A 12,709-nucleotide genomic window follows, 5' to 3' on the forward strand; every position below is an offset into this window, starting at 1 on the left:
TAATATTGTACAGTGGGGGTCATTCCGACCCAATCGCTCGCTGCAGTTGTTCCCAGCGCAGCGATCAGGTCGGAACTGTGCATGCGCTGCAGTGCGCCGGCGCATGCCGGATGGCCGAAGGCCATCGTTCCTTGCAATCGCCTCTGCCTGATTGACAGGCAGAGGGGCGGTCGCTGGGCGGGAGTGGCGTCGTTTCGGGGCGCGGTCCAGCCAATGCAGGCGTGGCCGGACCGCGTGGGGGACGGGCCGCAGCGGCTGCGTCATGTTACATGCAGCCGCTGCGACCAGGGGCAGCAATGAGCAACTCCCGGTCAGCTGCAGGAGCTGCGCTGGCAGGGAGTTACTCAACAAGCACAAAAGCATCTCCTCTGTGCGATGCTTTTGTACTTGTGCAAGGGGGAGGGGGGGGGGGGCTGGACAGACATGCGGGGTGGGCTAGCCCTGTGCTGGGCGTCCCCCCGCATGTCTGGGAACATGATCATAGCTGTGCTAAATTTAGCACAGCTACGATCAACTCGTAATGACCCCCCATATCTGGAAGTAATTACTAAATAGAAAGTGTGCTCTCATTTGATTTCTGTTTGTGAAATGAAATTAAGATGCAGTTTACTGTAGCTCCGCAGACTCGTAAAGTGAAAGTATAGTGCTCTACGCAAATAATATTTTTTTAATTAACATTATCGTATAGTAGTATTGGGAAATGAAAGTACAGTACAGTAGGACTATTTTAGAGCTTGCAACCAATACACTGCTCTCATTAGTGGAGAACATGTGTATGGAATCTGTTATCCAGTAACCAGTTAACCACCGAGTTCCAAAATAAAAATAAAATAATGGACTCGATAGACGGGATAACGCAGGGTCTCTTACAGTCCCTGTGAGGAGTTTTTGACTAATGCTAGATATATTTATCATTAAAACCTTCTTTAGTAATAGTAACATAATCATTAGTTATTAAGTTTTCTATTATAATAGCACAAATATCTTAAAAAATAACAATGATGTTTTGTTTCCACAGAAATACAAAGAGTTTGAGAAGGAAGTCTTCATAGAAGAAATAGATGGTCTTCAGCTTGTTAAAAAACTTGCGAAAGATATGGAGGAGATGTTCCACAAGAAGGCTGAGGCAGTGCGGGTTAGTGTATTTTAAATTGTCTACTTATAGGTGACCATCATTAGCTTATTTTTGGCATCTGTGTGTAATTTACAATGGCATCGAAATAAATTTCTAAATAAATCCTTAGGTTCAGTTGGTGAGGGACAGGATTTGCTTCTGTTTGTCCACATATTTTATGATGGGAAGCCATCAGCACTGGTTTTGTCTATTACATTGACCATAAATAATTTGAATTGGTCCAGGACCATCAATCCAAGAGACCCCCTGCAAGTGTCTTGGGTGCCACGGCACACAGTTTGGGAACCATTGGCATATAAGGTATGATGCAGGAGGACATTCTTACATGTGTGCACATACACCAATGTGATTTATAAATTGATACATTTGTGCTGTAGAACTGGAAATCTGATGAGTACTGTATAGAAGTTAGAACACTTTCTCATACGTCCTAGAGGATGCTGGGGACTCCGTAAGGACCATGGGGTATAGACGGGATCCGCAGGAGACATGGGCACACTATAAGACTTTGAATGGGTGTGAACTGGCTCCTCCCTCTATGCCCCTCCTCCAGACCTCAGTTAGACTCTGTGCCCAGGAGAGACTGAACACACACTAGGGGAGCTCTACTGAATTTCTCTAAAAGACTTTATGTTTGGTTTTTTATTTTCAGAGAGACCTGCTGGCTACAGGCTCTCTGCTTCGTGGGAGTGAGGGGAGAGAAGCAGGACCTACTTCTTCTGAGTTAAGGGCTCTGCTTCTTAGGCTACTGGACACCATTAGCTCCAGAGGGTTCGATCACTTGGTGCGCCTAGCTGCTTGTACCCGGAGCCGCGCCGTCAACCCCCTCACAGAAGCCAGAAGACAGAAGCCGGGTGAGTATTGGAAGAAAAAGAAGACTTCAGTGACTGCAGAAGACTTCAGGTCGGAGGTACAGCGCAGCGGTCGCGCTACGCGCCATTGCTCCCTCACACCAACGGTTCTAGAAGGGTGCAGGGCGTAGGGGGGGGGGGGGGGCGCCCTGGGCAGCAACATACCTCTTTCCTGCAACTGGCAAAAGATGTATACAGTGCATAGGCACTGTACAGGGACCCCTGCCAGTATAAATATGTATATTATTAGAGGGGCTGAAGCGCGCCGAGAGGGGGTGGGGCTTAGCCCTCACAACTTATTACAGCACCATTTTCTCATCATGTCCCCGCCAAAAAGCACTGTTAGGCAGCTAATAGTGGAAAACGAAGGTGGTTTTAGTGCAAAAGAGAAAATATAGCACTATACACTATAATGGGCGTGTTAATTAGTGAGTTGTACTTGTATTCTGTGTTTTCCCTGTCACATATACCCATGATAGCTTATAGTACTCATGTGTCGACATGTGTGTGTGCTCTGCCACGAGCTGGCTATGAGAATCCCTCTGTCGGCATTGCCGACTCCTGATGGTACTTGGGTCTGTACATCAAGTGTCAGCAGGTCGGTAGTTGTATGCTTTTTCGAAAGTAAACACTGTATGGGTGACACAGTAGTATGTGGGTGACCTGTCGGCACCATCTGTTATTACTGGGGGTAAATTAACATGAAGTTAATATAACCTATACCTGTATAGGGTATGGTTCCATGGTCCTGTAGCTCTGGCACAGTTGTGCTTTTATTTGTGGGGGAATGATATTAAATTTATGTGTATATACTTCCCTCGGGGTCGTAAGAATGTTATTTTTACCTAATTACCACTCCCTGTTGTTGACAAAATTCTATATTTTATGTCGACCATAAGGTTTCCTGGTCAGATCCACAACTTGGGCATTCAGTACATGGTCGTACACATTCAGCACGCATTAATGTCACTAGGGACCCTGGGGTTCTGGAAAAAATACTTATATGTATGATATATATATATATATTTATATAGAGGATATGTGTATATATGTGTATTTAAATATGTATATTCATATTGCAAATTCTAATGAATGCTGACGTAAAAGTATTCCTTCTCATGTGCTGGTCGCTCTGTTGATAAAGCTCTAGGTCGGCTGTGACGAGTTGGTCTCAGATCCTCACGAGGAGTCCGAGTGTTTATTCTTTTCCCGCCGCAGATAGAATACTGTGAAAGTCAACTCCTTGTCGGCACGGGGCCCTGTCACAAAGGATCGTACACAGGAAGCTAAGTGATATTTTATTTCTATGCTTTGAAGTTATTTGCATTACATGCGCATGGGGGAGTGCTTGTATTCGGAAAGGCATCCGATAGAATTACCCTAGAGACAGAGGGGATGTTTCTTATGTTGGTTCTTCTCTATAACATTGCGGCAGGCTGCCGTGCGTTTGCAGTAGGTGTGGCCGGAGGAATGCTGAGGCTGACTCCGAGAGATACTGGAGTTTTTACCCTTTGATGGTGTACCGCTGTTTGGGGATGCCTCAGTTAAATCAATCTCGGCGAATACCACTGGTAAGTCTACCTTCGTGAGTTAGATTCCCTCACAACAGTTGGTGACGCATTCTTTTGTGGGATGCAGTCATTTTAACCGGTTCGATACCGTTCTTTTTTCCCTTTCTGTGCAGATAGTGGAAGGTGAAAAGGTAAGAGCTCTGCAGCCGTCTTAGGTTTGCAGAAGCGGATATTGTCTTCTGTTTCTTTCTACCACATCCACCACATGTCGCTGGGTCTATCTGGCTGGAGCCCACACCAGTGGGAACTCGTCTGATACTCTTCAGTCAGTCCGGGAATGGACTTGGACCTGTGAGTTAATAATAGAATCCAAACGGGGACATACTGGAGTTTACAGATGATTCCCCTCACTGATTTATCAAATAGATCTTACCGATTCCCCTCTGGAAGGGGAGGTAGTACGCAACGCCATACCAGAGTTGCGTCAGGTTCAGGACATTGTCCTGCTGTCCCTGTTAAAAAAAAAGGAAGAAACAAAGTTTTCTACTTACGAAGTTGAACTACAGGTCTCTCAGGCCAGGAAGCTCCAGCACGTAAAGGTAGAAAAGGGTTTAAATGCGTTTTTCTCCGCATTCAGCTTACCTGGGTTGATATCCAGGATTGTCTTTGCCATTTCACCGGAGTGAAGGCAGTATGATGGTTTTCTTTCAATAGTAAGAGCCATTGTTATTCTGTACTGAGACGCTCTCCTGATTAAGGCGAGGTCAAGAAACAAGTGGTACAAATCGTTATTTCTCTCTGACTGTTCTTCAACACAGGGAATGGCTGTTGTTCCCAATGACGCAGATGTCGGAGGTGGGTATCAGAGTAGATACTGAACGGTTTAGGTTCTGTGTTTTCCTGTGGAAAGAGGTATGAGGATCCAGAGTCGGATCAGATTTGCAGTGACAATCCATCAATATGTTCCATTGATGAAGAAGATGGGTGCGGCCTAAGAGGCCTTTTCGGTGAGCAGGTCAAATGCCAGAGTGGTTTTCACGGGACCAGTTGGAAATGTGGTCCGGGTCTCACCGGCACATGCACCGCAATGTAATCCTAATGGCCAGGATATCGCTCCTGTGGTGTCTGCTCAGTTCTCACATCCTAGAGGGACAAAGGTTCAGGATCCAGGATTAGATCCTGGTGTCCATGTATGCAGATCTCGAGGCTGGGGAGCAGTCCTTGAATGGGAAGTATTTCCAGAGGAAAAGGTCAAGCTGCGAAGCTTGTCTGCAATAAGCTTTCTTGAATTAAGAGATATTTTCAACGAACATATTCTTCGTGATCTGCCTGTGTTAATTCTGTCGGACGACTTGGCAGCAGTGGCATAAGTAAGCTGCTAGGGCGGAACAAGGAGCAAAGCGGCAATGGCAGAAGCTGAAATAGTTTTCCGCTGGGTGGAAAGACTGGTAAACGTTATATTAGCAGTCTTCGTTCCGGACGTAAACGACGGAGAAATAGATTTCCTCTGCAGACGCGATCTCCATCCGGGAGAAATACAGTCGTCATCGAGAAGTTTCACAGAAGTGACAAGTCTTTGAGGAGTGCCTCAAGTGGGCATGTTGGCGTCTTGCCTCAACGAAAGACCTCAGGGATATTGTTCCAGGTCAAGGGACACTCAAGATATAGCAGTGGACGCCCTCGTGACACCTTGGGTGTTTTCAGTCGGTCTATGTGTCCCCTCTGCTTTCACTCTTCTGAAGGTGATAAACGTAAGAATAACAGAGGTTCAGGCAATCCTCATTGTTTTGGTCTAGCCAAGGAGGGCTTGGTATCCAGTTCTTCAAGATTTACTCATAGAAGATCCCTGGCCTCTTCCTCTACGTGAAGAACTGTTACAGCAAGATCCGGGCGTGTATCAAGACTTACTGCGGCTGCGTTTGACGGCGTGGCGGTTGAACGCCATATCCTAGCCTGAAAGGGTATTCCCAGTGAAGTCATTTCCACACTTCTTTAGGCTAGAAAAGAAGTAACGGCAAAGCCTTACCACCGTATTTGGCGTAAATATGTGTCTTGGTGTGAATCCAAGAAGGCTCCTACGGAAGACTTTCAGCTGAGTCGTTCTTCTCCATTCTTTGCAAGCAGGTGTGGATGCAGGCCTAAAGTTAGGCTCAGTTTTAGGGCAGTTTTGGCCTTATAAATTTTCTTTAAAAAAAAAAACAGAATTGGCCACCTTTCCGGAAGTTCAGTCTTTCGTGAAAGGAATACTGCACATCCAACCTCCATTTGTGCCCCCATTGGCACAGTGGGATCTTGACGTGGTGTTGCGTTTCTTGTGTCACACTGATTGGAACCTTTATTAAAGGTTGTGTTAAAATTTCTCGCTTGGAGAGTGGTCATACTATTGCCTTTGGGCAACTGCAAGGCGGGTGTCGGAAGTAGCGGCTTTGTCTCACAAGAGCCCCTGTTTGATCTTCCAAGTTGATAGAATTGAGAACTCGGATAGTAGTTCTGCCAAAAGGGGTTTTCTGCGTTTCACAGAAACCAGCCTATTTTGATGCCTGTGGTAACTTCAGCATTGGCTGATTCAAAGTCTCTCGATGTAGTCAGAGCTTTGAATATTTATGTCGCCAATTGGGCTCAGATTGGGGAAACAGAGGCTCTGTTTGTCCGGTATGCTCCCAGCGTGATTGTGGCGCCTGCGTCTATGCAGTCTGTTACACGCTGGATCTGTGATACGATTCGGCGTGCTATTTCTACGGCTAGATTGCCGTTACCGAAGTCGGGGGAGACCCATTCTACTAGGAAGATGGGCTCTTCTTGGGCGGATGCCCGAGGTGTCTTGGCGGTTTAACTTTGCCGAGCGGCTACTTGGTCGGGTTCAAACACCTTTGCTAAGCTCTACAAGTTTGATACCATGGCTGATGGGGACCTCATGTTTGCTCAATCGGTGCTGCAGAGTCATCCGCACTCTCCCGCCCGGTCTGGAGCTTTGGTATAGACCCCATGGTCCTTACGGAGTCCCCAGCATCCTCTAGGACGTATGAGAAAATAGGATTTTAATACCTACCGGTAAATCCTTTTCTCTTAGTCCGTAGAGGATGCTGGGCGCCCGTCCCAGTGCGTACTGTGTCTGCAGTTATTGGCTACGGTTACACTCTTGTGGTGTTTCTTTTCTGTCAGGCTGTTACTGACGTTGTTCATGCCATGGCATACGGTATCTTTTTATTGGTTGGGTTGACACACACGTTGTGTTATATATTCTCTCAGCATGTGGCTGTGTAATTTTTCATGCCTTGGCTGGTGTTCTATTGAATACCACGTTCTGAGGTATGTTCGAGGTGTGAGCTGGTATGACACTCACCGTGTTTAAACAATAAATTCTTTCCTCGAAATGTCCGTCTCCCTGGGCACAGTTTTCTAACTGAAGTCTGGAGGAGGGGCATAGAGGGAGGAGCCAGTTCACACCTATTCAAAGTCTTATAGTGTGCCCATGTCTCCTGCGGATCCCGTCTATACCCCATGGTCCTTTTGGAGTCCCCAGCATCCTCTACGGACTAAGAGAAAAGGATTTACCGGTAGGTATTAAAATCCTATTATCTCTTATAGGTCACAGACACAAGTGTCTTCCGTTTTGAAATGTACAGTACAGGTGAAAGATACAGGCAATATTTTATTTATAGATTGTGCTATACTATTTAAGCATGAAACACACAGTGGAGTTTGTGGAATGCGTTTCACTGTACCAGCACATGATACATAAAACTGTACAGCATGACATGGAGGATGAACAAGAGATTGCATTATCACACAGTGGCGTAACTAGAAATTTTTCTCCCCCAAGCCAAAACATTCTCTGGCGCCACCCCACCCATAATTGCCACTAAAAAAGAATCTGCGTGCGCTGCAAGAAAGGGGTGTGGCCTTCCTGAAATGGGTGTGGCCTTGCTTAAAGGGGCGTGGCATTGCAGGAAAAGACTACCTTGTACCCCAGTTTTGCCACCTGCATGCCCAGACGTTGGCCACCACAGGGAAAAAAATAATACAAATTCATGCCCCTTACATTATTTGTCATTTTTCCTCCTTATAGTAATGCCCATTATACGTTATGCCACATACTGCAACGGCCCTTAGACATTATTCCACACACAATAATGCCCATTACACAATATGCCTCACACCGTAATACCCCTGACACATTGTGCCACACACCATAATTCCTGTGACACACTGCAGTGCCCGAGACATTATAGCACATACAACACCTGTGATACAGTACACCACACACCGTCATGCCTGTGACACATTATGACACATACCGCAATGCCCATTATACATTATGCCACACACTGCAGTACCCCTGAGACATTATGCCACATACTACAGTGCCCGTGATATAGTATATCACACACCGTAATGCCTGTGACACATGACACACACCGCAATGCCCGTTTTACCTTATGCCACACACCGCAATGCCTGTTATACATTATTCCACACACTGCAATGTCCCTGAGACATTATACCACATACCACAATGCCCGTGATATAGTATACCACACACCGTAATGCCTGTGACACATTATGACACACACTGCAATGTCCGTGATACATTATGCCACACACTGCAATGTCTGTGATACATTATGCCACACACCACAATGCCCATTACACATTAAGCCCTACAGTAAGGCTTCTAATTACTTTTAAATTACCTGCTCGTTGCCAGGGGTTTCATGCTCTTGGTTCCATGCACGGTGCCAGGGGTTTTCATGCTAGGGTGTCATGCTCGTTGCAAGGGGTTTCATGCGCTAGGTGTTATACTTATTGCCAGGGGTATCATGTGCAAATGAAGCGCCGGTTCGTGAGCCAATCAGAGCTCGCGGACCGGCAGCTGCGGCTAATGAATGGCTGCTGGTCCATCACTTCATTTGACAGACACACCGCCTCCGCCACCAGAGACACAGGAGTCAGGACGGACACAGGAGAGGCGCGCGCTGTGCCCTCCTTCCCAGACAGCACAGCAGCAATCAGTGGCGGCGCCCTGCAGCCCTGCACCTCCAAGCCTCTGCAGTGGCTGCGGTGGTGGTAGTTACGCCACTGCTATCACACAAAGAAGAGACACTACACAGTGGTCATTTATGATATAGTGCCACCTACTGTACCTCCAGGCTTCTACTTCACACTTAGCCTTCCACGGTTATTACAGTATGCTCTCAGCATCTGAGGCTTTGTAGTGTTTCATTTTGCATTCTGTTTTTTTTTGTCTTTAAATGTCAATTTTCAAACTTTAACCTATCTTCCTGCAGAAGGATCAAGTTCACATAATCTAATTGCATTTGCTTTGTGTAAAAGGTGGTTTACCATTGTTGAAGGACTCACTACGTTCTCTGTTCTTGTGTGTGTGTGTGTGTGTGTGTGTGTGTGTGTGTGTGTGTGTGTGCTCTCACTTATAGTGCACTACCCTACATTGAAAGCAATCATTATTCAGCAGTTGTTTTCATGGTCTGTTTAGCAAAGTCTACCTAGGCCACTGCATAGTCCCTTAGGTCTTCAACAAAAGTCACACTGTTGCTTATAGCCACTTTGCATGCATCTCATCATGTCAGTCAGGGATTGGTCCTTCCTTTCACCTCCCCCAGTTTGCTCTGGTATATATGGATCTGTCTTTTGATGCTCAAAGGTGTGTTGTCTTAAGAAGCTCTCTACTTTACTTCACCTCCGTTCTCATGTTAAAATGTGAGTGGATTTTGCTTGTCATTGTTATATATAGTAGTCCTGTACTTTATGCAATATTTCCTCTTTGTCCCTTATCCAGTAAGTATTGGCAGATGCCTACAATTTGGTAGGTGTTTAGTTTTCATTCTCTCTTGGACTGAGTAGTGTACAGATGTACAGTAATGTGGTGCTCCAATAGCACAGTGACAAGTGTGTGCACATGCAGATACTTTTAAAGAGGCATGTAAACAAGTCTTGCACCTGGAGGCTAGACAGTCTGACCTTTAAGTTTGATGAATAATATTTAATTAGACACATAAGTCTTGCACAATAACACAGTTAAGAGGCAGCACATATCTGTTAAACTTTTAACTACATAACAAATAAGATAAGTGACTATGGGGCAAATTCAGTAAGGATTGCAAAAATTACAAATTAGCCAAAATTGCGAGCAAAAGCAAAATTGCAAAAGCACGTCCAAACGGAAAAACTGCAACACTAATTTAATTTAACAAAAAGAAGGTGGCCTTGTGTAATGTGCAAATATTGCGAAAACCATCCTAATAATTGCAATTTTTGCGTACATATTACAAATGTACACAATTTTTGCATACATGTTTCTGATGTTGCATTTTTTGCTAACAACAGTGTTTTTCCCTTAAAAATTGCACAACCTACTTTCCTGCACCCAAATTAAAGAAACTACTCAACAATTGTAAATCTATTCAATCATCACTTAATTGGTCAAATGATCTTGTGGTAATTTAGCAATTATTATCTTAAAGACACCATAGTGTTTTTCTTCAAACATTGGGGGTCATTCCGAGTTGTTCGCTCGTTATTTTTTTGTCGCAACGGAGCGATTAGTTGCTAATGCGCATACGCAATGTCCGCAGTGAGACTGCGCCAAGTAAATTTGCTATGCAGTTAGGTATTTTACTCACGGCATTACAAGGTTTTTTCTTCGTTCTGGTGATCGTAATGTGATTGACAGGAAGTGGGTGTTTCTGGGCGGAAACAGGCCGTTTTATGGGTGTGTGCGAAAAAACGCTACCGTTTCTGGGAAAAACGCGGGAGTGGCTGGAGAAACAGAGGAGTGTCTGGCCGAACGCTGGGTGTGTTTGTGACGTCAAACCAGGAACGAAACTGACTGAACTGATCGCAGATGCCGAGTAAGTGTGGAGCTACTCAGAAACTGCTAAGAAATGTCTATTCGCAATTTTGCTAATCTTTCGTACGCAATTTTGATAAGCTAAGATTCACTCCCAGTAGGCGGCGGCTTAGCGTGTGCAAAGCTGCTAAAAGCAGCTTGCGAGCGAACAACTCGGAATGAGGGCCATTGGGCCTAATTCTGAGTTGATCGCAGCAGCAAATGTGTTAGCAGTTGGGCAAAACCATGTGCACTGCAGGGGAGGCAGATATAACATGTGCAGAAAGAGTTAGATTTGGGTGGGTTATTTTGTTTCTGTGCAGGGTAAATACTGGCTGCTTTATTTTTACACTGCAAATTAGATTGCAGATTGAACACACCACACCCAAATCTAACTCTCCCTGCACATGTTAAATCTACCTCCCCTGCAGTGCACATGGGCCCTCATTCCGAGTTGTTCGCTCACTAGCTACTTTTAGCAGCATTGTACACGCTAAGCCGCCGCCTACTGGGAGTAAATCTTAGCTTTGCAGAATTGCGAACGAAAGATTCGCTTAATTGCGAATAGAAATTTCTTTGCAGTTTCTGAGTAGCTCGGGACTTACTCTGCCACTGCGATCAGTTCAGTCAGTTTCGTTCCTGAAAATTGGATTGAATTTCAATAGAAACACTAAGGAGCGCTAATAATATATTGATAAAGAATGTTTTTATTTATTTATAAAATTCTTTATTTAAAAAAGGATTAATTACCACAATATTACCAATTTCCCTGATGATTACAGGGTAACATATACCACAATGGTAAAGATAAAATGAACATATAAATCAGCTGATAAGCTCATATGAAAATGCAGTACTGCAGTCCAGATTTGTAATCAGGCAGTCCTCCAATTTAGTATAGTAATGTGAAAGATAGAGAAAACGTCCCACAACTTTTGTGAAAAAATGATACTTTGTATTTGTTGCAAAGTTCCTCGTTTTAAGAGGCACTGGTCTCACCCATAGTTAGCTGGTCTCTGCTGATTCCCGTCGATGGTCGTTTGCAGCGTGGACTGCGGGCGGCTGGACGTGTGCCTCTAAGGTATGTTTGGAGGAGGCGCCGCACATTCACAACAGTCAGTCTGCTGACAGGGCTTTTCAAGCACAGCAGTGAAGCATGAAGATATATCGTCTCGTCAGACGCCAGCAATGGGGAGACGCCAGCAGTAGGAATAATTAGGATTTAAACAGGATGCTGTAGAGGATATGGAGGCTCCTTCAGGGATAAGCAGTAACAACCCTCAACGCGTTTCTCCGCCCCAAACACACAGCGGTTTCATCAGGAGGTGTAGATATCCAGTGGAGAGATCAGTGGGTATTTAAGTCCCTTAGGATCCAATCAGCGTTGGAATGGTAGTATGCACACCTGAGTTTTTTTATACTCAGTGTTTAGATTAGTTAAATAGATGTTTTAAGAGACTTTGTATCCAATCAGAAAAAATAAAATTACAAACACCTGAGTAGTCCCTCGGCGCTGCATTCTTTATATAGTTAATACATATCTTATCGTTGGTACAAATACATTGTTTCAAAACAAAACAAAACAAATAAAACAAGACAAGCTTTATAGTGGATAAATAGATAGGTATATCGAATATCCTAATTATTCCTACTGCTGGCGTCTCCCCATTGCTGGCGTCTGACGAGACGATATATCTTCATGCTTCACTGCTGTGCTTGAAAAGCCCTGTCAGCAGACTGACTGTTGTGAATGTGCGGCGCCTCCTCCAAACATACCTTAGAGGCACACGTCCAGCCGCCCGCAGTCCACGCTGCAAACGACCATCGACGGGAATCAGCAGAGACCAGCTAACTATGGGTGAGACCAGTGCCTCTTAAAACGAGGAACTTTGCAACAAATACAAAGTATCATTTTTTCACAAAAGTTGTGGGACGTTTTCTCTATCTTTCACATTACTATACTAAATTGGAGGACTGCCTGATTACAAATCTGGACTGCAGTACTGCATTTTCATATGAGCTTATCAGCTGATTTATATGTTCATTTTATCTTTACCATTGTGGTATATGTTACCCTGTAATCATCAGGGAAATTGGTAATATTGTGGTAATTAATCCTTTTTTAAATAAAGAATTCTATAAATAAATAAAAACATTCTTTATCAATATATTATTAGCGCTCCTTAGTGTTTCTATTGAAATTCAATCCAATTTTTAGTACATAAGGCATCCAGTTGCCATGTAGGAGCTGCTTTTTAAACAAATTTTGATTGGTACATTTAATAACTATATTATTGGAATAGCGCCCGATCAAGCAAAGTATTATATACTTTGTATGTTGTTCTATAAATTGTTTGGATCTGGT

At 44.4% G+C, this 12,709-nt stretch overlaps 1 protein-coding gene across 6 annotated transcripts in view; it reads left to right on the forward strand.

Moving 5' to 3' along the window:
* CACNA2D3 (calcium voltage-gated channel auxiliary subunit alpha2delta 3) overlaps positions 1-12,709 on the forward strand; it is a 2,000,770-nt gene that overhangs the window by 529,063 nt on the left and 1,458,998 nt on the right. For all 6 annotated transcript variants that reach the window (XR_010186941.1, XM_063940834.1, XM_063940836.1 and 3 more), the window contains exon 4: positions 1,019-1,135. Coding sequence is in view for 5 of the 6 variants with exons in the window: in XM_063940834.1 (XP_063796904.1) it covers positions 1,019-1,135 (117 nt within the window). In the remaining variant the exon portion in view is untranslated. The remainder of the gene's footprint in view (positions 1-1,018; positions 1,136-12,709) is intronic.

This window comes from Pseudophryne corroboree, chromosome 9 (assembly GCF_028390025.1).
Source record: "Pseudophryne corroboree isolate aPseCor3 chromosome 9, aPseCor3.hap2, whole genome shotgun sequence".
In the NCBI taxonomy this organism is placed as follows: domain Eukaryota; kingdom Metazoa; phylum Chordata; class Amphibia; order Anura; family Myobatrachidae; genus Pseudophryne; species Pseudophryne corroboree.